Raw genomic sequence first — 26,397 nt, 5'->3', positions numbered from 1 at the left:
CCCAAAGCGTTGGGATTACAGGTGTCAGCCACCATACCCGGCCCAGAATAATATTACTGGGGAGAAGGGGATGAGTTCATGGCCACGAGGGCAGGGTGATGGGTACCTGAGCTCTGTCTATCTTTAGGTTAAAAATTCTTCATTGTAAAAAGTTTTTTTAGGAAAGCAATAAAATGTAAAATAAGATTCGATGTGGACTTGGAGCAGGAAAAACCACTGCTTCTCCTCCCCACCAGCAGCCAATCCTCCTCAAGCTGAAATATTTGAACCAGCCACACCTCTGCGCCATGGCTTTCTTTGTTCCTCCTTAAGTCTTCCCTAATTGGGCTGGAACCCAGGCATTGCAGCGGGAAATCCCCTGTCCCAGCATTTCTTTCAAGCGTGACTCAAAAGCCTTTGCTGGGTCTTATAAATCACAGGATTTTGCAGCAGATGCAGCCCTGGACCAGATGCTCGCTAACACCTCCTGCCTTCCCTTATTGAGTGATGGGAGAGAGAAGACAGAGACTGAAGAATATTTGCCATTTGCAGGCTTAGGAGATCTCTATAAAGATTTCTCCCTCTGGATGGTTTTGTCCAGGGCATTGCCAACTCCCAAGCCCTAAGACTCTTCCAGTTGGTTTCCGGATTCTCTCGAGCCTTTGAGTTTCCCAGGAGGCCACAGCTGCAGGGAGGCTGAGCCAAGTGGCCCTAACAACCAGGCAGAGGAGCGGGCAGAAGCAGGGGCGAGATACAAGCCTCCCCTCCCCCGGGGAGGAACTTCCTTGTGCCAAGGGGAGTGGAGGGACCCAAAGGACACATAGCAGACCCAGTGCCCTACCTCTTCTCATAGTCCAGGTCCCCCACAGACCCGTTCATCAGCTGGTTAGGCGTCCACTTCAAGGTCATGACGTCAGCCGTCTGGTGCAGGGACAGGTACCCTGGCACAGCCTCCATGTCGTCCCTCTGCAGAGAGAGGAGGACTCAGGTCTGGCCATGGTGCTGGAGTCGCTGTGGACATAGGTCCTGGCCCGTTTGACTCAAGAACACATAATCAGAACTAAGAGGTTGGGTTAATCCCTTCAAGGCCCTGGCCATGTGGAAGACTCTAAAGCCTCCTTCCAGATGGCCATGCTAAGCAAAGCCATTTGCAGCCAGCCTCCCAGATGGGTTCCACATCATCCAGCTGTGAAAGCCTCCCACCCCCATCACTTTCACACTCTGACTTCCTCCTGAGCTCCAGGGTCCCTGACCCCAGGTTCCTTCAGAACCAGGAAGGAGGCTCTGCCCCACTGAAAATCACGCTTTTCAAAACAGAAGGCATTTATCTTGGCCAGGCTTAAGGGAGAAAGAGATGGCAGTTGAGCTCTAGGGCCCTTCCTAGAGACAATACTCAGAGACCTCCTACCAAAAACCACCCCACACTCCCCGCCCAGTAGCCGGTCCCTTTTCTCCCCTAGATTTACCTACAGGAATTCTCACCGGCTTTGTTTTATCCCAGGTGAGTGTGTGGGGAGGGTGATGTCACCACCCCTCCATCAAATTCACCCTAACATTTACTGAGCACCAAGTGTGTCCCAAGCATGGCTCAGCCTTCACACGCACTGTCTTGATTTAACCACATGCACCTATAACCCCAAGGGAGGAGCAGTGCAGTATTTCATTGATCCAAAGACACACAACTTGATTGTTGAAGTTTTTATGTACCTGAAATGGGGGCGGGTCTTCTAATCACAACTGTGACGTGGCTGCTCTGCCTGGTCTTGCACAGGCTCAGCCACAGCTGTTCAAAGTATTGTCACTTCAATTAAGTTTTGGGCATGTTTGTTATTTCACATGTGAAATGTAGGTGCTATTTTACGTGTCTTCAAAAAGATTTGACTGCGATTCAGCTTTGAATTGGAAACCTGCTGTGCACATAGGAAGGCTGGGAACAGAGCGGTAGAGTGCCTGTGTGATGCTGGGAAGGCAGGCACGTATTCATCCCTGCAGGGAAGCCCACAAGCCTAGATTGTCTTTCTTCTTCTTCTTCTTTTTTTTTTTTTGAGATGGAGTCTCACTCTGTTGCCAAGGCTGGAGGGCAGCGGCACGATCTCAGCTCACTGCAATGTCTGCTTCCCGGGTTCAGGTGATTCTTCTGCCTCAACTTCCCGAGTAGCGGGGATTACAGGCACCTGCCACCATGCCTAGCTAATTTTTGTATTTTTTTTAGTAGAGATAGGGTTTTAGTAGAGATAGGGTTTTGCCATATTGGCCAGGCTAGTCTCAAACTCCTGATCTCAGGTAATCCACCCGCCTTGGTCTCCCAAAGTCCTAGCATTACAGGCATGAGCCACCGTGCCTGGCCAAGATTTTCTTGTAAAGCAACCAAATACTTTACAGGAAGTAAGAACCATCACAGGCTGGGCGCAGTGGCTCATGCCTACATCTCAGAGGTTTGGGAGGCTGAGGTGGGAGAATTACCTGAGCCCAGGAGTTTTAGATCAGCCTGGGCAACATAGCGAGACCCCATCTCTACAAAACATAATTTAAAAATTAGCCAGGCATGGTGGTACACACCTGTAGTCCTAGCTACTCAGGAGGCTGAGGTGGGAGGACTGCTTGAGCCCAGGAGTTTGAGGCTGTAGTGAGCCATGATCACACCACTGCACTCCAGCCTGGGTGACAGTGAGACCTTGTCTCCAAAAAACAAAAAACAAAAAACATCCCCGAGATGAGAGTGGACATTCTTGCAAGAAATGCTGCACTTCCTGTGTTCCTGGATCAGGGACCACCAAACATTTTGTGTAAAGGGACAAATAGGAAATATTGTTTGGTTTTGTAAGCTACACAAGTTCAGTTGCAACCACTCAACTCTGCCAGCAAGGCCTGAAAGCAGTGATAGGCTGTAGCTGTGTCCCAATAAAACTTTATTTGCAAAAACAAGTAGAGGCACAGATGATTGTCAACTCCTTCTCTTGATGGAACAGAAAACAATGTGTGGAAAAATGAGGGCACTGATGACTCTAAGTCAAAAAGTGATACAGAAGATGGAACTCTGAACTGGAAGAAGTTTGAAGAATATCTTAATTAATGTATTTCAATGATATTTTCCCTGTGTGTTACTTATAAAAGTGATATAGATTAAAAAACAAAACAAAACTACATCCACGTAAGTTTCAAAGACCTCTTTCAAAAAGCGTAAGCTAAAATTTCTAAGTAGCAAATAAAACAAAACAAAACAAAAACACTGTATATAATCTAAATAGCTTTTTTTTTTTTTTTTTTTTTTTTTTTTTTTTTGAGACGGAGTCTCGCTCTGTTGCCTAGGCTGGAGTGCAGTGGTGCGATCTCGGCTTACTGCAGCCTCCACCTCCTGGGTTCAAGCAGTTCTGCCTCAGCCTCCCGAGTAGCTGGGACTACAGGCACGTGCCACCATGCCTGGCTATTTTTTTTTTTGTATTTTTAGTAGAGACAGGGTTTCGCCATATTGGCCAGGCTGGTCTTAGACTCCTGGCCTTGTGATCCTCCTGCCTCAGCCTTCCAAAGTGCTGGGATTACAGGCATGAGCCACCACACTCGGTCCTCTAAATAGCATTTTTAATTTGTTTAGATTACGTTACGAAATGGTGTATCTTAGCTGGGCGCAGTGGCTCATGCCTGTAATCCCAGCACTTTGGGAGGCTGAAGCGGGCGGATCACAAGGTCAGGAGATTGATACCATCCTGGCTAACATGGTGAAACCCCATCTCTACTAAAAATACAAAAAATTAGCTGGGCGTGGTGGCGGGCACCTGTAGTCCCAGTTACTTGGGAGGCTGAGGCAGAAGAATGGTGTGAACCTGGGAGGTGGAGCTTGCTGTGAGCCGAAATCGCACTACTGCATGCCAGCCTGGGCAACAGAGCGAGACTCTGTCTCAGAAAAAAAAAAAAAAGAAAGAAAGAAAGAAAAGAAACTGTGTATCTTAAATTAATGGCTTCTTAGATTTGCAGCAATAGGGTTTTGTACCCATTGTGATGCAGATACAGAGCCTCAGAGGGAAAAGTGACTTGCTCAAGGTCAGTCAGTGATTAAAACTATGATTGCAGAGATGGAGTGGCTGATGGTTTTCCCTTTGCTTCCTCCCGCTGAGCCCAAACACCACAATGACCATGCAACCAAATGGCCCTGGGGAGGGGACAGCAAAAGGAGACACTGCGTGAAGGCAGGAACTGCATATGCCTCACCTACCACCCATCCCTGCAGCCTAGCCATGTGATCGGGCAGAGAAGATGACTGAGTGATGGCACTGACTGTGGCACCAGCTGGCCTGAATTCAAATCATAACTGTCTTTGCACCTTACTTCACCTGTACAGCCCTCAGTATTACCATCTGATAATACTGAGACCTGCAATAACAGTACCTGCCTCAAAGGGTCGTTGGGAGGTTTAAGAGTTAATACAGTTGAAAACATTTTGCACAGTGCCTGACACATAGGAAGCATCAAGAAATATTGGCCACGAGAATGAAGATCTTGCTACCATATGCACCTAGCACATAGCAGGTCCATGGAAATGTTTGCTGAATCAATGAGTGAGAACAAGAGTGAACAGATGGATAGAAGCTTGGGTGTGCAGGTGAGTGAAGAGATGGACGGGAAAATAAATGGATGGACGGACAGACAGGCGGACGGATGGATGGATGGATAGATGTAAAGATGGGTGGATGGGTGACTGTAAAGATGGGTGGATGGGTGAATGTAAAGATGGTTGGATAGATGGATGTAAAGATGGGTGGGTGGATAGATGGATGTGACAGTGGGTGGATGGATGGATGTAAGGATGGGTGGGTGTAAATATAGATGGATGGATGAATGAGTGTTGGGCGGGCAGATGTGTGCATGGGTGAGTGGATAAATGGATGAATGGATTGGCAACCTGGAGCCAGAGAGACCTCTTCCTCTATAACCTGGAGTGAGACCCTCAGTGCAAGATCTAGGCCCAAGATAACCTCTCACCGGCTGAACAAGAACGTTGTTTTTGCCATAGAGAAGGGTGGCACGGGAGTTCTGATGCAGGGACTCCACGTAGTCGCGGGCAGAGAGGGATGGCCGGTCATCCATGCTGCCACTGGAATGCCTCTTCTGGATCTGGTAGAGAGTGAGGGGAGACAGAGGGATGAGGCCTGGGGTGACTTTCAGGGCTCCTACCCTGCTTCCTGCCCTCATGCAAGGTCCCTCCCACAGCCCCACTGTCCACCCCACTCACACAGAGGGCAGGACGTTTGGTGGGCGAGTCCTGCCGCACGTGGGAGCTGTGGATGCGGTGCCTCTGGACAAGTTCGTCAGCCGAGGGATCGGTCCAGAAGTGATCTGCAGTCTTCATCTTGGTGTACTCTAGGGCACAGGGCCCCACTGAGGGGCATGTGGGGGCTGGGAACCCACTGCCCCAGAAAGTCCTCCCACTTGTCTACCAGCAGATGGCCGCCCATCTCACTACCCTCCCCTCCAGCCAGCTAGAACAGTGCTGCATTTCCATGGGCAAGGCTGGACAGGGGTGAGAGAGTCCCAGAGAAGGCGCCCCTCAGACTCAAGACCACGGGTCTAGATGAAGCTCAGCGCACAGGACCACTTACCCAACAAAGACGCAAGGATGGGGCCATCCACAGGGTCCATCAGGAGAGCTTCCTTCTCATAGTATTTACTAGCGAGAGGAGAGAATATGCAGGTTTGGATGGAGAACAGCAGAGGACGCACAATCCACAGACAAGAGTTCAATCCCCAAGTGTCACTCGGTTACCACCCAGAGCCTCAGCTGCCCCATCCTGTAAAATGGGGACAATAATAATATAGCTCATAGGGCTGACAAAAGGATTTTTTTTTTTTTTTTAAGATAAGGTCTTTCTCTGTCACACAGGCTGGAGTGCAGTGGCACAATCAAAGTGCACTGTAACCTCGAACTCCTGGGCTCAAATGATCCTTCCACTTCAGCCTCCTAATTAGCTGGGGCTAGAGGCATGCACCACCACTGGTTAATTTTTAAATTTTAAATTTTTGGTAGATACAGGGTCTCATTATGTTGCCCAGGCTGGTCTTGAATTCCTGGCCTCAAGTGATTCCACCACCTTGGCCTCCAAAGCACTGGGATTACAGGCATAAGCCACCTGTAAGCCCAGCCTATTGGAAGGACTTCTGAGAGAACCAAAAATTAAAGGTATTTAGCGGAGTGCTCAGCATGTACCTCCTTAACACATGGTCATGATAGAGCCTTTATAATAGTAACAAGAATAATAATTAGCAGGCTGCGGAGGCCTGGCTGACTCTATCTGCCTCTACCACATCTCCCATTTGAGACAGGAAGTGACTTAGAGGCTCAGATGATGTCTGCCCTTCTATTACTGGGGCAACCAAATGCTGTTTAGCAGCAGTGGGTACTGAAAGGCTGTGTAACACGCTTTCCTGCCTTGATAACTAATATTGAGAGCACTGGCCTGAGATGCTCAAAAATGCTCCCTGGGATCTGGCTCTGAAAAAATAGCAAGTGATGCCATCTGACATGGTTTGGCTGTGTCCCCACCCAAATCCCAACTTGAATTGTATCTCCCAGAATTCCCACATATTGTGGGAGGGACCCAGGGGTAGGTAATTGAATCATGGGGGCTGGTATTTCCCATGCTATTCTTGTGATAGTGACTAAGTCTCACGAGATATGATGGGTTTATCAGGGGTTTCTGCTTTTGCATCTTCCTCATTTTTCTCTTGCCACCGCCATGTAAGAAGTGCCTTTTGGCCGGGCGCAGTGGCTCACACTTGTAATCCCAGCACTTTGGGAGGCCAAAGCGGGCGGATCATGAGGTCAGGAGATCGAGACCATCCTGGCTAACACGGTGAAACCCCGTATCTACTAAAAATACAAAAAAAAAAAAAAATTCACCAGGCGTGGTGGCACCTGTAGTCCCAGCTACTCGGGAGGCTAAGGCAGGAGAATGGTGTGAACCCGGGAGGTGGAGCTTGCAGTGAGCCAAGATGGCGCCACTGCACTCCAGCCTGGGCAACAGAGCAAGACTCCATCTCAAAAAAAAAGAAGTGCCTTTTGCCTCCTGCCATGATTCTGAGGCCTCCCCAGCCATGTGGAACTGTAAGTCCAATTAAACCTCTTTTTGTTCCCAGTTTTGGGTATATCTTTATCAGCAGCATGAAAATGAACTAATATACCATCAATACAATGTTTGTGCTGAATGTTTTTGGATTTGTTTGTTTGAGTTATTGTGTAGCGGTTTCTAATTCCTTGAAAACTCATACAGTCTAGAAACAATTTCAGGATTGAAAAGGACCTTGTTCTGACCTCCCAAGGGATCTCAGGCCCACAGAGGGTAAGCGATTTATTTGCTGGAGGCCACAGAGCAGGCAGATACAGGCTTGGGCTGAGCCCACATAGCTCAGTTCTTGCCAACATACAGAAGGAAGTAAAGGACACAGGATTTGGAGTGAGATAGAGTGGGTGGGAGCCCAGCTCTGCCTCTTCCTGCCTTGCTGTATGTTGCTGGGCAAGTGACACCCCTCTCTGAGCTTTGGTCCTCAGCTGTAAAATGGGAGGAAGTATAGAACTCAAATGCCTGAATTGTTGGAAGGATTAAATGACAACTTGCTTACATAGCACAGCACAGAGCCCAACATCAGGAAATTCTCACAAAATAGTGGCAACATCATTGTAATCTTACCCCCACAAGAGTCTTCCCTCAACTGGAATATTGTATGAGCCAGAATTGACATGCTCTGGACTTATTCAATATCAAGGTTGTTCATTTTGGTGTCAAATCTGAAGATAATAACATCAAGACACTTTTCACTTTGCCATCACTCAGTTTCTAAAAATCAGCAGAATTATATGATCAAAAACCTTGAACATGCTGCCTCAAAAATTAGCAAGTAGGCATCTCAAAATAAATAAAAAATGACCAGGCACAGTGGCTCATGCTTGTAATCCCAGCACTTTGGGAGGCCAAGGTGGGAGCATCACCTGAGGCCAGGAGTTCAAGACCAGTCTGCCCAATATGGTGAAACCCTGTTTCTACTAAAAATACTAAATTAGCCAGGAGTGGTGGTGCATGCCTGTAAAACCAGCTACTTCGGAGGCTGAGGCATGAGAATCGCTTGAACACAGGAGGCGGAGGTTGCAAGTGAGTCAAGATTGTACCATTCTACTCCAACCTGGGCGACAGAGTGAGACTCCATCTCAAAAAATAAAAATAAATGTAAAAATTAGCAGGCAGAGTTGGAAACAAGGTGTGACTATAAAAAGTAGCTGAAGGGAGTTTCTTTGGGGTGATGAGGTTTATTTTGGAATAATTCTGTATCCTGATGGTGATGTGAATTATATGAAACTATACATGTGTTAAAAGTTTCATAGAAGTGTATAAAAAATTCAGTACATATAAAAATTGATGAAATCCAAAAAAGTTTTGCGGTTAGTTAATAGTATTGTACCAATGTCAATTTCCTGGTTTTGATCATTGCACTATGGGTATGTAAAATGTTATCATTGGGGTTAGGCAATTAGTACTCTCTGTACTAATTTCGCAACTTCTATGTAAATCTAAATTAAAAATAAAAAGTTGAAATGGAAAAAAGCAGGTTGCCATTGCTTCTCAAATAAATTACTAATTCCCTTTGACCAACTGAATCAGCAGGTCATATGCTCAAGGTCATATGCCAAAGGCAATAATTAAAGAGGCCCAGAAACCTTCATGGGGCAGGAGGCAGAGACATGTTATTACTAGAAAGTAAATAGTGAACTGGAGATCCAGAGTTTGGATTTCTTGCATTTTCTCTCCTGTCTCTAGGCCTCTGCACCTGCTATTCCCTCCACCAGAAACACGTTGTTCCCCCATCCCATCACCTGGCTAATGCCTCCGTGCTCTTCAAATGGAAGCTTAACTGTTGCGCCATCCAGGACACTTTCCCTGACCACCGGGAGAAAATTATCAACACCACCACGCCCCCTTGGAACATCCATCAGGTATTATCAGCATGACTGTTGGCTGGTTTTCCTTACAAGCACGTGAACTTCATGAGAAGAGGGACTTTTCTCTCCACTTTCATGCATATTTTCCTTGCAAAGGGGCAAAGAATGATAATAAAAACATCCACTGCGTGAAGATGTGGTTAAGCCAGCACTTTCATATTCTGAAAGATGGAGAGATTCTGAGATATTTCTCTTTCTCTCTCTCTCTCTCTCTCCCCCCCACCCCCTTCCTGCCACCTCTTGGGGGCTGGAGAGGCATGCTGGCCACAAGGAGTGTCAGATGCTAAATTCTTTCATGGCTCCTCACTGCTCTTGCGATGATATACAAGCTCTGTGACATGACAGGCATCACCACTGTATCCCTGACGTCTAGGTTAGTGCCAGTACACAGCAGGTCCTCATTAAATATTTGCTGGATGAAAGAATGCACGGATGAATGGTTACCCAAGAGGGTTCATACTATAAAACTTTCACATCAGATTAATCTAAGCTAGTGGAGAAAATGTAAAAAGGCTCACCATGCATTTTCTCTTTTTTTTTTTTTTTTTTGAGATGGAGTCTCGCTCTGTTACCCAGGCTGGAGTGCAGTGGCGAGATCTCGGCTCACTGCAAGCTCTGCCTCCCGGGTTCACGCCATTCTCCTGTCTCAGCCTCCTGAGTAGCTGGAGCTACAGGCGCCCGCCACCATGCCCGGCTAATTTTGTTTTTGTATTTTTAGTAGAGACGGGGTTTCACCGCGTTAGTCGGGATGGTCTTGATCTCCTGACCTCGTGATCCGCCCGCCTCGGCCTCCCAGAGTGCTGGGATTACAGGCGTGAGCCATTGCACCCGGCCTCACCATGCGTTTTCAAAATGCTACATATTCACCAAATTCCCTTCTCACTTCTCTGGAGTATTGGGAATCCCCATGCCATTTACCAAATGAGAAAACAGGCACAGAGAGGCTAAGCGATTCTCCAGAGCCACATAGTTATTGAGTGGAGTAATCCACAGGAGAAGGAAGAAACCCAGGATCCCCATACTCCACCCTAAATCCGAAGACCTTGTACTGCCATTAAGCTCTTCAATCTACCCAAGTTTCCAAGCATTTAATCACTTTCAAATTTAGTGGCTGTCAAGGGGAAAAAGCAAGCAGCTTTGTGCCAGGGGGTGCAATTTCCACAACGGCTGGCAGGTGGGGGCAGAGCATGGCCAGGTGTCAGGTCTTTCCCTCTCACCTGCTGTTTTCCACAAGGTAATGCACAATTTTGTCCAGGACCTTTTCAAACAAGGCCGTGCGAATCCACAGATGCTTGATGGCAAGTGGGGACAAGTTGGGCAGCTTCGGCAGCTTCCGCACATTCTCCTGGAGGCCCTGGATCTGGTTTCTCCTTCAAGACCAATAAAAGAGGGGAATAGATACTCACAAGAGCAAATCTACACAGGACTAATAGGCAAATGGGAGAATGTTCAATCTCTCGGGAAAATGAAGGAATGGCAGCTAAACAAGAAGAGCCCATATTGCTGCTAGCAAGCTGGTCAGGAGTTGAAAAAAATAATAATACCCAGTGAGTGTGCAGATGTGGTTAAACAAGACACTTTCCTAGGACAAGCCAGATTCTCATACTGATACCCCCCACCTCTCTCTCCTGGAAAGGAGTGCTGGCCAAGAAGAGTCTTGGAGTGTAGATCCTTCACTGGGTCCCAGTGCCCTTGGGCAGCAAGCTCTTCAACATGACCGACAGAGAGCTCCAAGACCTTGCCCCACTCACCTCTCCAGTAATCTCCTTACCACTAACCCTTATGAATCCATGATCCAGCCAGACAGAGATATGTGCAGATGCCTGAGGCCACCAGAGTCTCATCTGAAGCCTTCCCCTGGGCTGCCACTTCTTCCGGGTTCCCTCCCCACCCATTCCCAGGCTGATCCCTCTCACTCTTTAAGTCTCAGCGAGGGCATTGCCTCCTACATACAGGAAGCCCTCTTGGACCAACCAAAGCTGGTCTGTGCTCTGTCAGCCTCTGGAGCTGAGCTCCCTACTCACTTTTCTGTCTTCCCCTCCATGCTTTGATCTTGAGGATATGAAATCGGCAACTCATTTTTTTTGTCGTTGTTTTGAGAGGGAGTTTCACTCTTGTTGCCCAGGCTGGAGTGCAATGGCACAATTCGGCTCACCGCAACCTCTGCCTCCTGGGTTCAAGCGATTCTCCTCCCTCAGCCTCCCAAGTAGCTGGGATTACAGGCATGCACCACCACGCCCAGCTAATTTTGTATTTTTAGTAGAGACAGGGTTTCTCCATGTTGGTCAGGCTGGTCTCAAACTCCCGACCTCAGGTGATCTGCCCACCTTGGCCTCCCAAAGTGCTGGGACTACAGGCATGAGCTACCACACCTGGCCGCAACTCATTTTTTTAAAAAAATAAAATACTTACTGAGAGTCTACCATGTGGCAAGCATTGGCCCTCTTCATTTCTGTATCTCCAGGGCCCAGCACAGTGGCTGATGTACAGAGGAGGCTTAGTAAATATTTATGAATGAGTGATTGCATATATGAATAAATGCTTCTCCCTTACCACTTGCACAGGCATCTCTAATTCCTCCATTAGGAGGTCACTCCCAGTGTTGTGGAAGGCCCATGACAAATCTAATCCTTTAAAAAGTTATATGCAAACACTGGGGAACTTAGCAGATGGACTGGAAGGTACTCAAAGAACAGTTGGCTGCGAAGTCATTCCAAATGGGAGCTGACAGAGCCAAATCCTGAGCTCTGACCACCATACCATTCTGGCCAGCAGCCCTGGGCAGGCAGAGCCTGAAACGCAAGGAAAGGGCCATTCTCATCCAGTGAAGTGGAGTGACCATCCACAGCAGAGACTGCAAACATAGGACATGCTTGTGTCTTCCCTGCCTTTGCCCTTGACAGACATGACCAATCAATCCATGTGCTTTTCCCCAGAACGCCCAATCACAGCTTCAGAATCACAGCACATTCCTCTGGGAAGCCACCAGCACCGAATTTGTTGCCAGGAGTTGAAACCAAATTGTCATTCCCTGACTAGGCTGTAGACTGGGGGTTTGGCTGTGCAGATAGGACCTCCCAGGGAGTGGCTCTGGCTGAAGGTGCTCACATGCACACATTCTGTCCATGAGCCTCCCCCTAACACATACCACCAGTCACCAAGATGAGGGAGGGAAGCCACCTCCCCCATTCAAAGGTTACTTCAATATGAGAGGTTTTTTTTAACTTCTAATCAGTGTATTTGAATGTGTTATAATATGCCTATTGATATGAGGCCCTCGTGTCTGGTCCATGCATACAGAGGCCATATTGGTTCTATCAAACTTTGGTTGCCTTGCATTTAGAACAGGCCGTGGGTCCTAGCAGGCACTCACTCAACAATTGTTTCTTGGGCATCTACCAGGTGCTAGACACTGGCCCAGATACTTGAGACATAATGGGAGAAAACAGATCTAGTTGCCTGCTGTCATGAAGTTCTGCATCAAGTGAGATAGACAGACAACAATCAAACAAACCTGACATAAATAACTATAGATGGCCAATCAACAACAACTGGGAGGGAAATAAACAGGGTGATATGGAAGAGAAGATGGAGTGAGGGTTGGAATTTTCTGAGCTAATGATAGATCTGAATGATGACAAGCAAGCAGCTACGGACGATCAGATGGGTGAGTCTGGTGGAGGGTTTGGCACGTGCAAAGACCCTGGGGTGGCAAAGAGTCTGGTGGGTTTGAGGAGCAGGATGGAGACTGAAGAGAGTGCCAGGGGTTGCAGGCTCTCTCGGGACCCAGGGAGGACTGTGGACTATTCTCTGGGGAGCTGCTCCCACCTGTGCCCCATGCTTTGCACTCACGTGCTCTCGATCAGCTGCTCCAGGTCTTGCACCTTGCGGCTCAGATCCTCAGCCGGCGGGAAGTTCTTGCCCACTTTCATAAAGAGGGCTGCAATCTTATTGCTGCGTAGGAAGCCGGCCGCCCGCCGCCGAAGCCCGTGCAGAACGCAGGACTCCACAGCCGCTGCAGGGACATGGCAGTCAGCAGACCCTGCCCTGCCCATGCTCTCCAGCACCCAGCACCCAGCAAGTCCCAGAGCTTCTGTCAGACACTGGAACCTTGGAGAGCCCTCTCAATCTTCTCACCTTCTGTCTTACCCCACAGACATGGAGCTCACACTTGTATAGGTGCATAATCAATGTTTATTGAAAAAGTGACTACACAAGAAGTACTCCTTATTAGGCACCTGCTGGGTGTCAGATAATTGTTAAGATTTATCTTTCCTAATTCTTGTGACAAAATCCATGAAGTAAGAGCTCTAAAGAGAAACAGGTGCTCTTGGGGGCAGAGCTTGACCAAGGTTATGCTACATGCAAGAAGAAATATTGAGAAGTTTTGGTCTCATCACCATGGTTTGTTTTGTTTTGTTTTCTGAGTTAGAAAACACTTTGTTTTGAATGAATGATCAAATATTGCCTAATCTTGGGCCAGGCACAGTGGCTCACGTCTGTAATCCCAGCACTTTGGGAGGCCGAGGCAGGCGGATCTGGGACTTGCTGGGTGCTGGAGAGCGAGGTCAGGAGATTGAGACCATCCTGGCTAACACAGTGAAACCCCGTCCCTACTAAAAATATAAAAAATTAGTCAGGCATGGGGGCGGGCGCCTGTAGTCCCAGCTACTCGGGAGGCTGAGGCAGGAGAATGGCGTGAACCTGGGAGGTGGAGCTTGCAGTGAGCTGAGATCGCGCCACTGCACTCCAGCCTGAGCGACAGAGCGAGACTCTGTCTCAAAAAAAAAAAACCCCAAAAAACAAACAAACAAAAAAACAAATATTGCCTAATCTGCCCATAGATTTAAAATATTTGAGGAGATGATCTCTTAGCTATCTTAATTTTAACTTACATATGCAGTACTTTTCATTTGCTTATGGTGATGTAAGTGAACTGTCTATTCAGGCTTTGTAGACATTGTTTAATCCTTCCTGACAATAGCTTATAAGAAACAATGGACAAAAGAAACCTCGAGGAGATTCTTCAGGCTTCATTTAGTGCCATCAAATTTCTCCCACTCAAATACTTTTGAGTAAAGCTACCGAATTATTATGCTATTTTTATTACTTTTATTCCTCTAAGTTAATTGGGAGGTATGCTAGCAAGTCTTAAGATGGACATGCATACAATTTTATTTGGAAATAAAAATATTCAGGAACACATAAAAAGCTGGGAATACATATATATGTATATACACACATACATATATGTATGTAATTATGTGCATGTGTGTATGTGTGTATAGTTGTATGTTTAAATAAACACATCCCACTTAAAAAAAAATAAGATCTTCATTTTGGGAAGCCAAGGAGAGAGGAATGCTTGAACCTAGGAATTCAAGACCAGCCCTGACAATATGGCAAGACTCCATCTTTACAGAAAATTTTAAAATTAGCCAGGTGTGGTGGCATATACTTGTGGTCCCAGCTACTTGGGAAGCTGAGGTGGGATGAACGCTTGAGCCCAGGAGGTTGAGGCTGCAGTGAGCTGTGATTGCGCCACTGCACTCCAGCCTGGGTGACAGAGTGAGATCCTGTCTCAAAAAAAAAAAAAAAAGAAAAGAAAGAAAGAAAAGAAAACAAAGAAAGATCTTGCCCAAAGTCAATTACAAGAAAGTGGCAGAGGTGGATCCAGGTCTGCCTGGCTGAAGAGAGGGTGAACTGAGGTCCTTGCCTCCTGGGTCACGGGGTATGCTCAGCATGTTGTGGGCCCCATAGGGTGGTGCCCCCAGCCATTTGGACGGCAGCTGATGGACTGACCAGCTCTCCTAGCTCAGGCCTCTCCACAGGACCAAGATCACGGGAGGGGAATTAGAACATGTCCTTCATTATGAGACACTCCAATTATTAAATTAAGACATTTTCAGGGAGACAGAAAGACTCCTACTTCTATGTACACAGATTATCCTGACCTCAGAGACACTCAGACCCCATCTTTAGCCATTCTCAAAGTACAGCAAAAGCCTGGCCATGGGATTATTTCCAGAAGCTTGTGAGCAGAGCTGGTTCAAGGAGACATGTCTGAGTCACGCTCTGAGCCCTTGGCCTGCCTTCTTTGCTGAGCCAGATGGACGCGATCCTTCAGGATGTGTCACGGGCTCTTAGTTCCCTTTTTTAAAAAGTCCCCATCTATCCTCTCCCTTTACCTAGCAATCCTCTCCCTTTACCTAGCAATAGCCACAGGCAGAGTGAGGGACAGGGAGCCCATTCCTCAGATGCAAGACTGTGTGTCACTTGGGGCGTGGTCGGTGTGAATGGTGCCTATGGGAAGACAATCAACCCCTCCGGTGTTAACCACACTGACCTCTTCATGGGGTACAGAAGTCATTTTTAATTGTTTCTCTACACTGTTCTGTATTTTCAAATTCTCCAATTGAGTCCTCCTCTGGAATCCAAAACTAACTTCAGAGTCATAAAGCAAAACAGTGGCTCCAAGACGCCACTTCCCCAAGGCAGCCCACAGAGAAAGAAGCCACTTTCCCAGGCCACAGACTCACCACAGAAGGAGATGATGTGGCTGCTGTCTTCGTGGACAAACTTGCGTGTCACAGCCTCCTCCATGATCTGTTTCACCTGGAAGGCAGAGGTGACCGGAGGGGAAGAGGTCCAAGGTGACCAAGGTGACCTGGGTGTAGGTGCCCCAAAAGGGCTGCATTGCTCCCCACAAGGCCTTTCAGGCTGTTTGGGATGTTTTGATACCTGCTTTCCTTTCCGCTCCTCGCTTTGTCTTTTGGAGATCTGAGGCCTGTCACAGCTCCATGCATCTCATTTTATCAATTATTTGTTCAGGTTCTTTGCACAGCGGGCTGCTGCTTCTCTTAGGCATCTCACAAAACGTCATCTCCTTTCCTGACCACACTGTCTAAGGCAGACCCGTCCCCAATCCCATCCCCATTTCAGTTCCTGTAGGGCACTCACCACTATTCTCATTCTTTTTTTTTTTTAGACGGAGTTTCACTCGTTGCCCCGGCTGGAGTGCAATGGCACGATCTTGGCTCACCGCAACCTCCGCCTCCCGGGTTCAAGCCATTCTCCTGCCTCTGCCTTCCGAGTAGCTGGGATTACAAGCGCCCGCCACCACATCTAGCTAATTTTTCTATTTTTAGTAGAGACGGGGTTTCACTATGTTGTCTTGAACTCCTGACCTCAAGTGATCTGCCTGCCTTGGCCTCCAAAAGTGCTGGGATTACATGCGTGAGCCACCGTGCCCAGTCTACCACTATTCCCATTCTATTTGTTGATTTGTTGACCGTCTGTCTCTCTCTTCTAGAGTTTAAGTTCCACAAGGGCAGAAACTTCATCTGCCTCATTCACTGCTGAATTTGCACAGCCTAGAACAGTGCCTGGCACAGGGCAGATGCCCAATCAACGTTTTCTAAATGACTGGATGAATGAATGAATAAGATATATAAAGGAATCAAGAAAGTGCAGGGTACAAAACCTGCCCTGGAATCAGGTAGACCTGAGTTCAGATCCCTGCTTGGAGACCTCCCAAGTGGGTTTCTGATCTTATTTTGGGAAATGGATGCTTAGCAAGATGAAGGCACTTACCCAGGGAGGCAGAGCTGGCTATCAGAGACAGTTTCCAGCTCGAGACAGACACCCAGGCTGTGTGCTCTTCCCAGCGCACTCCCTCGCTCAAGAATTCTCACCCGAGTGCCTCTAATGTGCCAGGCACGGGGACACAGTGCAAAAGGGCAGCTGTGCCTCTCTGCTGTTGGTGTTGATCCTCTGGCAGCCTGAACACCCTTCTGCTCCACTAGATTCTAGGCCCGATTCTGCCCAGAGTCATTCTGGGATTTAAGCAAAGTCCATCTCCTCTCTGGGCCTCCGTTACCCCACTTTGAGGTTGAGGAGGTTGGAAAACACAATCCAAAAGGCCTGTTCAGCTCTATATCACCCTGAGGGTTCTGATGTCGGGGTAAATAAAGCAAAGTTCTGAGTTACCTCCACCTAGTGGGTTCCCACAGCCTTTCCCACTGTCCTGTGGCACATCCAGATTCCACCGGGCCGGCCCATCCAGATTCCACCGGGCCAGCACATCCATGCATCCATCTGAGAGCTGTCCCAGGCCCTCCCTGCCTGCTCTCCCTGCCTTCTGGTTGGTTACCTCCTGGAGATGAACACAGAGTTCGGTGCATTCCTGTCCACCTTCTCTGCAGAAACACATGGCAGTGTCCCCCCAGAGCTGGCTCACCACCCCCACCCCACACAACCAAGTCAGCACCAGCGCTGTGAACAGCTCCTGATCTCAGCGCTCCACCAACTCCAAGCTGGGCATTGCCTGCAGCATTTCTAACCCTGAAAACTATCTAAGGAGGCCCATGAGAAGTTGGCTTCATTTTGCAGATGTGGAAACTGAGTCTCGTGGAGGCAAACTGGCCCACTCAAGGTCCCAGAGTAGGAAGAAGCAGAGTAGAAATTCAAACTTATCATTTTCTTCTTTTTTTCTCCCATCGTGGCTCCTGCTGCTGTTATCTTGGCTCCTCCCACTATTAGCTGTGTTTCCTCAGGCAAATCATGTCACTTCTGTGAACCTTAGTTTTCTCCTTGGCTAAAAAGTTTATAGAAATAGCACCAGCTTCAAGGCACTTGGGAAGGCTGAACAAGATAATGATCATCATGTGCTGAGCACAGAACCTGGCACGCAATAAATGTCTGCAAAGTGTGCTGCACATAAATGTCAGTTGCATGCAGGTCATCAGCTCTGCCTGAAACCTTACCTGGCCTCCCATCACCGTTATTTTGGCCCTGGCTGGAATGTCGCCGGTTCAGGACATCAAATTCCCCTGCTTGGGTTCCTAGAGAAGCTGCTCTTGAAACACCCATCAGACATGTAACATTTGGTCAGTACTTGTTTTCCCTGCCAGGCTCTGATCCCCATGAGGGCAAACACTCTGTGTTTCCTTGCTTTATGTCTATGGTACCAACAACTATCTTGAGTTCCAGCACATGGTATGTGCTCAATAAAGTTCTCTTTGGAAAATGAATGGCTCAAAGAATCATGATTGACCTCAGGCTTTGGTAGAGTATTTTATTTGAAAAAAATATATATTTTCTTATAACCATAATTGTGGATAATAGAGCAGTAACATTATTATCCCTATTTGTCAGGGGAGGAAACAGAGGCCCAGAGAGGTGGAGTAATCTGTCTGGGGTCACACAGCTAATGAGGACTGGATTTGGCATTTGGACCCAGGTTTGTCTGACTCCAGGGGCTGAGCTCCTTCTGCAACATGTCATGAAGCCCACGTGGTCTCAGAGCGTTTGCACACCTCTCTCCCCTCTACAGGAATCTGCCTCTTTCTTTCCTTTGCTCCTCTAAGGCAGGACACGGTGATGCTGAGAAACTGCCAGAAGGCAGTTGCCAAGCACCCAGACCCTGATGACATTTGGGAATATAGCCACAGAGGGAGTGAGTCCAGGCTTAGTCGTAGATGGTAGAGGACTGTCAGGGAGGTATTGGGGGTGGGGAGTCCAGGTAGCTGGGTCAGGAGCACTTTCATGAATGTACATGGTTAATTAAGAACTGAGAATTTGGGGACAGACAGACCTGGGTTCAAATCCTGGATGAGCCACTTATCACAACTTGGGTAAATTCCTTTACCCCCTTAGGATAACAGTACTCGGGAGGCAGAGGTTGCAGTGAGCCGAGATCGCACCACTGCACTCCAGCCTGGCGATAGAGCGAGACTCCATCTCAAAAAAAAGAAAAAACAAAACAAAACAAAAAAAAACCAGCACCAACTTCTAAAGATTCAGTCAAATATGTTGGTTGTACCTTCAAAATGTCCTCAGATTCCAACCATTTCTCAGCCCCTCCACCATCACCTCCCGGTCCAAGTCACCATCACCTCGCCCCTGAATCAATGCTGTAGACTCTTACTGGTCTCCCTGCATCCACTTCTAAGAAGCTCATTTTAATGCAGCCAGAAGGATCTCGTTAAAAGGTAAGTCAATAGAACAACCAGACAGAATATCAATAAGGAAACAGAGGCCTTGAGCAACACTATAAACCAACAACTGGACTTAACAGATATGTACAGAAAACTCCACCTAACGATGGCAGGATGCCCACTTTTCTCAAGTGCACATGGAACATTCTCCAGGAGAGAGAATATCTTAGGATACAAAACCAGTCATCATAAATTTTTTAAAAAAATGAAATCATACAAAGCATCTTTCTCATTCACAATGGAATGAAACAAGAAATCAACAGCAGAAGGAAAACTAGAAAACCCACAAGTAAGAGTCATAAACAACATACTCTTAAATAACAAATGGGTCAAAGAAGAAATCTCAAGGGAAATTAGAAAATATACTCAGATAAATAAAAACAAAAACACAGCCAGGCGCGGTGGCTCACGCCTGTAATCCCAGCACTTTGGGAGGCCAAGGCGGGCGGATCACGAGGTCAGGAGATCAAGACTATCCTGGCTAACACGGTGAAACCCCGTGTCTACTAAGAATACAAAAAAAAAATAAATAAATAAATTAGCCAGGCACAGTGGCGGGCACCTATAGTCCCAGCTACTCCGGAGGCTGAGGCAGGAGAATGGTGTGAACCTGGGAGGCAGAGCTTGCAGTGAGTCGAGATAGCGACACTGCAGTCTGGCCTGGGTGAAAGAGCGAGACTCCGTCTCAAAAAAACAAAACAAAACAAAACACACAACATGGCCAATAAAAACAAAAACACAATATGGGCTGCTATAAAAGCAGTGCTAAGAAGGAACTTACAGCTGGAAATGCTTACATTAAAATAAGTAAGATCTCAAACAAACAAGTTACCTGCACACCTGAAGGAACAAGAAAAAGAAGAACAAACTAAATCCAAAGCTAGCAGAAATAAGGAAATAATAAAGATTAGGCTGGGCACAGTGGCTCACACCTGTAATCCCAGCACTTCGGGTGGCTGAGGCGGGCGGATTACCTGAGGTCAGGAGTTCAAGACCAGCCTGGCCAACATGGTGAAACCCCATCTCTACTAAAATACAAAAATTAGCCGGGCATAATGGTGGATGCCTGTAATCCCAGCTATTTGGGAGACTGAGGTGGGAGAATTGCTTGAACTCGGGAGGTGGAGGCTGCAGTGAGCTGAGATCGCACTATTGCACTTCAGCTTGGTTGATAGAGTGAGACTCCCTCTCAAAATATATACATAAAAATTAAAAAATAAAAAATTAAAAAATAAAGATTAGAAAAGCCATAAATGAAAGATAATTAAAAAACAGAGAAAACTAACAAAATCAAGAGATGGTTTGCCCAGGCCGGGCGCGGTGGCTCACACCTGTAATTCCAGCACTCTGGAAGGCCGAGGTGGGCGTATCACGGGGTCAGGAGATCGAGACCATCCTGGCTAACAAAGTGAAACCCTGTCTCTACTAAAAAAATACAAAAAATTAGCTGGGCGTAGTGGCGGGCGCCTGCAGTCCCAGCTACTAGGGAGGCTGGGGCAGGAGAATGGCGTGAACCCGGGAGGCGGAGCTTGCAGTGAGCTGAGATCGTGCCACTGCACTCCAGCACTCCAGCCTGGGTGACAGAGCAAGACTCCATCTCAAAAAAAAAAAAAAAAAAAAAAAGGGATGGTTTGTCTAAAAGATCAACAAAATTGACAAACCGTTAGCAAGATTGACTAACAAAAAAAGAGAATTCTCAAAATTAAAATCAGAAATGAAAATGAGGACATTACAACTGATGCCATAGAAAAAACCATTATAAGAGAATACTATAAACAAATAAACGTATGCCAACAAATTGGATAACCTAGATAAGATGAATAAATTCTTAGAAATACACAATATACAAACTAAATCATGAAGAAATAGAAAATTTTAACAGACCTATCAGAGCAGGGAGATGCTATCAGTAAGCTAAAACCTTCCAATAATGAGAAGCCCAGGACCACATGGCTTCACTGCTGAATTCTACCAAACATGAAAATAATTAAACTAATTCTTCTCAAATTCTTCCAAAAATATTAAAGAGGCAGGAACACTTCCAAACTCATTTTATAACGTCAGGGCTACCTTGAAACCAAAGCTAGTCACAAAAAAACTACAGACCAATATCTATGATAAATATGCATGCAAGAATCCTCAACAAAATACTAAAAACAGAATTCAACAGCATATTAAAAGAATATGGTCAGGCACTGTGCAGTGGCTCATGCCTATAATCCCAGCACTTTGGGAGGCTGAGGCAAAAGTATCACTTGGGCCTAGGAGTTTGAAACCAGTCTAGGCAACACAGTGAAACCCCACTTCTACAAAAAAATACAAAAATACAAAAACTAGCCAGGCATGGTGGCATGCGCCTGCGATCCAGCTACTTGAGAGGCTGAGGTGGGAGGATAGCTTGAGCCCAGGAGGTTGAGGCTGCAGTGAGCCATGATCACACCACTGCACTCCAGCTTGGGCAAATGAGCAAGACTCTATCTCAAAATAAAAACAAGACAAATAAATGGAAAGGCATCCTCTGTTTATGGTTTACAAGACTTCATACTGCTAAAATGTTGATATTACCAAAGTAATCAACAGATTTAATGAAATTTCTATCAAAATCCCAATGGTGCTTTTTTTTTTTTTTGCAGAAACATAAATATCTATCCTAAAATTAATATCAAGGAACATCTCATGGAACCCTGACTACCAAACAGTCTTGAAAAATAATCTTGAAAAACCTTCAACAAGAAGAATGAAGTTTGAGGTCTCATACTTTCTGATTTAAAAACTTATAACAAAACTACAGAAATCAAAACAGTGTGGTACTGGCATTAAAAAAACACACACATTTAGACAAATGGAATAGAGAGCCCAGAACTAAAACCTCACATATATAATCAAATGATTTTTGTCAAGGGTGCCATGCCCATTCAAAGAAGAAAGTGAAACTGACCCAACTGCCCCATAAACTGTTCTTTTTAATAAACATAGAAATTGACCCTTGTGATCTTAAAAAGCTTGAAACTTGTATTTATCTGAGTTCCTTTCTCAGAGAAGGTCCTTCAGGTCTCTCAAAAAAAGTATCAAAGAACTGAAACTCACCAGATCACAGATGGGAGGGAACCCCCTCATTCACCATGATTGCTTCCTTGTCACTCCCTAGTTCTTGTTTTCTTACACATTGTTGCATTTCTTCCCGGCTATATAAACATCTAGTTTTAGTTAGTCAGGGAGATGGATTTGAGACTGAGCTCCCTTCTCTTCAGCTGCAGCACCCGATTAAAGCCTTCTTCCTTGGCAATACTTGTCATCTCAGTGATTGGCTTTCTGTGCAGTGAGCAGTAGGACCTAGACCAAACCCCTGGTGTTTTGGTAACAAAAGGATAGTCTTTTCAACAAATGGTGTTGGGAAAACTGGATAGCTACATACAAAAGAATAAAATTGGACCCTTACCTTATACCACATACAGAAATTAAAGTAAAATGGACCAAAGACTTCAATACAAGCTAAAACTTGTATTGAATAAAGTTCAATACATATATAAAAATTGAAAAATTTTTATATGATAAAAATCACATAAGAAAACAGGGGGAAAGCTTCATGACATTGGATTTGACAATGATTTCTTGGATATGACACCAAATGCATGAGCAACAAAATTAAAAATAGGTAAACTGGACAGCAAAGTTAAAACTTTTTGTGGATCAAAGGACAAAATAAACAGTGAAAACGGCAACCCATGAAATAGAAGAAAATATCTGCAAATTATATATGTGATAAAGGGTTAATGTCCAGAATATATGGAGAACTGCAACTCAACAACAAACAACTGAATTCAAAAATGGACAAAGGGCTTGAATAGGCATTTCTCTGAAGAAGATATGCAAATGATGAACAAGCACATGGAAAGATGCTCAATGGGAAATGCAAATCAAAACCACAGTGAGATACCACTCACACCTATTAGGATGGCTGCTATGAAAAAAACAGAAAGTAAGTGTTGGTGGGGATGTGGAGAAACTGGAACCCTTGTGCAATGATCAGAAGGTAAAATGGTACAGCTGCTATGGTAGACAGTATGGTGATTCTTCAAAAGATTAACCATACAATTAGCATATCATCCAGTCATTCCACTTCTGGGCATACACCCAAAAGAACTGAAGGCAAACTCTCAAAGTCATATTTGTATACCCGTGTTCATAGCAGTTATTATTCACAGTAGCCAAAAGGTGGAAGAAACCCAAGTGTCCATCGATGGCTGAATGGATAGACAAAATGTGGTCTACACACACAATGGAATACTATCCAGCCTTAAAAAGGAAGGAAATTCTGACACATGCCAAAATATGAATGAACCTTGAGGACACTGTGCTAAGTGAAATAATCTAGACGCAAAAGAACAAATGCTGCATGATTCCACTTATAAGAGGCACTTAGAGTAGTCAAATTTAAAGAGAAAGAAAGGAGAATGGTGGTTGCCAGGGGCTGGGGAGAGGAGAAATGGGGAGGTATTATCTAATGGGTATAGAGTTTATCTTTCGAAAAGAGATCTGGAGGTTGGCACACAAGAATGTAAATGTACTCAAGACTGAATTGTACACTTAAAAATGGTTAAGAAGGCACATTTTATATGATGTATATTTTACCATTTTAAAATGTGCATATGGTATGTGTTCACATAGTATAAATAAATGAATATTTTTCAGTTAAAGAAAAGTTCTTTCAAACCACGTCCCTCCTCTGCCCAGAACTCTTCCGTGACTCCCATCTCACCCAGAGTGACAACCCAAGTCCTCACCACCTCACACAAGGAGGCCCCTCTGCTGACCTCCCAAGCCCCTTTCCCCCATCCCAACACCTACTCTACACACACAGGCTTCCTTGCTGCTTGCCCAGCTCCGTGGGCAGAGCCCATCTCATGTCCTTTGCAATTCCTGTTCCCTTTGCCTGGAATACTCTTTTCCCAGCAATCTCAACTCTTTCTTCAAATGTCACCTTCCCTGATGATCCTATTTAAAATTCCAACTCCCCAACCTGCACCCCACTTGGTACCCAACATACCCCTTTTTCTGCCTTTTTTCTCTCCATAGTCCTTCACATGTCCACCACGCTACATGATTTTGCTTATTTACCTTATTCCCTAACTCTCTGATTTAGTGGCCGCTACGCTCTATGAGGTCAGGAATTCATCTCTGCTATCTGGTTCTGCTCTACTCCCAAGACCCAGCAGAGTGCCTGGCACAGAGCACGCACTCAATATCTATCTGTTGAATGAATGGGGAGGTTTAGATGAGGTTACACAGGTAAAGCATTTAGCATAGGGCTTGGTACACGATGTGTGCTCAACAATCAGTAGCATTTGAATAATGATGACAGAGACACCCCTGCTGCCCTGGAACAAGTTACATCTGGTCTGTACATCCCACCTCCTTGCATCAGGCATGTTTATGCAAGTAAAAATCAAGTTAAGAAGAAACAGCAAAATTAACTTTGCAGGGGGAAATACCACCACCAAGGGCAGTATGGAGCAGGTATGAAAAGAGTTTTGCCTAGGAGGAAAGGAGGGGGAGGAGGCAATAGGCAGGTTGAACGCAGAGAATAACTAGTATGTCTTGAGTGAGTCGCAGTTTGCAAAGCTCTCTCCAGCCTACCTTGCCTCACAACATCAGGCAAATACAATCCCCGCTGGCAGAGGAGAAAATTGAGACTCACAGCGCAGGGGACACTCCTCTAAATCAGCATAACCAGGAAGATCCAGGGCCAGGCCTGACATCTAAGACTTTAGACTCCAAAACAGAGGACCAGCCTGGGCAACAAGCGTGAAACTCCGTCTCAAAAAAAAAAAAAAAAAAAAAAAAAAGGAAATTTAGACGTATATACAAAGTAAAGATCAGGGAGAAGATGGCCACCTATGAGACAAGGAGGGAGACTTGAATCAGATCCTTCCCTCACGGAGCTCAGAAGGAACTGGTCCTGTAGACACCTTGATCGTTGATTCCCATCTCCAGAGCTGTGAGAAAATCAGTTTATGTCGTTCAAGCTGCCCATTCCATGTACCTGGCAAACTTTTTCTGTAAAGGTCTACAGAGTAAATAATTTCTGCTTTGTGGGTAATATGATCTCCATGTCAACTATTAAACTCTGCCCTTGTAGCATGAAAGCAGCCATAGATAATACATAAATGAACGGGCATGGCTGTGTCCCAATAAAACTTTATTCACAAAAACCAGTGGAAGGCTGGATTTGGCCCGAGGGCCAACCCTGCACAAGAATGTTTGGCTCCAGCAGGCTGGTCTACTTCGCAGCTCCAGCCAAGGAAACTGCTCCTCTATCCTGAGTCATGGCCCAGATGGCCTACTTAGGTGGTCCGCAGTCAGGGACAGCTCTCGGGGTCAGTGCTGACGTGACTGACAACTCCTATACACAGTGGCTGGCCCTCTCTTAAGGTTGTAGCCATCCTGCCAACGTCCTTTTCCTTGGAGGCAACCATCTGCTGTCACCTCCAGAGAGGCTCTGATGCAGGAGTGCGGCCACCTGCCTGTGTCCTCCCTCATGGTGAGCAGAGGCTACTGGGCCCCATCTGTTCTCTCCACAAAAGGAAGCCATGAGCTTGCTCAGGACATGCGGCAAACCCCTAGCTTTTTCCAGAGCACTTGGTGAGAGAGTGGGAAGAGGAGCTGCCAACCTTGGAAAGTTCTAGCTCTGTCACCAACTAGCAGACGCCCTCAAACGAGCACCACCCTTCAGGGTCTCCCCACTTATTCCTCTGGCCTCAAAGACGTGCCTACCTCCCACTGTCTAGGATGCCTTCATCCTCCATTCCTTTCCTTTGTCGTGCCTCTTCCACCCTCGGGAATCTCATCATGCAAAATGTCACGTCCCCCATTGCTATGGGCTTAACTGTGTTCCCTTCACCTCCATTTCATATATGGAAATCTTTCTTCTTTTTTTTTTGAGACGGAGTCTCGCACTCTGTCGTCAGGCTGGAGTGCAGTGGCACAATCTCAACTCACTGCAAGCTCCACCTCCCAGGTTCAAGTGATTCTCCTGCCTCAGCCTCCCAAGTAGCTGGGACTACAGGCACCCGCCACCATGCCCAGCTGATTTTTGTATTTTTAGTAGAGACGGGGTTTCACCATGTTGGCCAGGATGGTCTCGATCGCTTGACCTCGTGATTCACTTGCCTGAGCCTCCCAAAGTGCTGGGATTACAGGTGTGAGCCACCATGCCTGGCCCACACATGGAAATCTTAACCCTACTATCTCAGAATGTGCTGTCTTTGGAGATTAGATCTTGACAGATGTGACTAAGTTAAAATGAGGTCATTAGGGTGGGTCCTAATCCAATATGAATATAAGTGTCCTTATAAGAAGAGGAAATTGGCCAGGCACAGTGGCTTACGCCTGTAATCCCAGCACTTTGGGAGGCCGATGGGGGTGGATCACTTGAGG

General features: G+C 46.3%; 1 protein-coding gene across 8 annotated transcripts in view; it reads right to left on the bottom strand.

The window, feature by feature from the left end:
- SGSM1 (small G protein signaling modulator 1) overlaps positions 1–26,397 on the bottom strand; it is a 119,550-nt gene that overhangs the window by 65,799 nt on the left and 27,354 nt on the right. For 6 of the 8 annotated variants that reach the window (XM_024240028.3, XM_024240027.3, XM_063722810.1 and 3 more), the window contains exons 3-9: positions 15,502–15,577; positions 12,815–12,977; positions 10,180–10,332; positions 5,574–5,641; positions 5,207–5,352; positions 4,957–5,088; positions 821–945 (exon numbers count right to left, since the gene is read on the bottom strand). In XM_024240028.3, the coding sequence (XP_024095796.3) occupies positions 821–945; positions 4,957–5,088; positions 5,207–5,352; positions 5,574–5,641; positions 10,180–10,332; positions 12,815–12,977; positions 15,502–15,577 (863 nt within the window). Of the gene's footprint in view, positions 1–820; positions 946–4,956; positions 5,089–5,206; positions 5,353–5,573; positions 5,642–7,658; positions 7,791–10,179; positions 10,333–12,814; positions 12,978–15,501; positions 15,578–15,703; positions 15,867–26,397 lie in introns of those variants that run through there. The other 2 variants (XM_063722811.1, XM_054543228.2) reach the window with 2 other exon arrangements.

Source organism: Pongo abelii, chromosome 23, assembly GCF_028885655.2.
Source record: "Pongo abelii isolate AG06213 chromosome 23, NHGRI_mPonAbe1-v2.0_pri, whole genome shotgun sequence".
Lineage (NCBI taxonomy): Eukaryota > Metazoa > Chordata > Mammalia > Primates > Hominidae > Pongo > Pongo abelii.
Note: the sequence above shows the minus strand (reverse complement) of the source record. Positions and strands in the feature narration are given on the sequence as shown.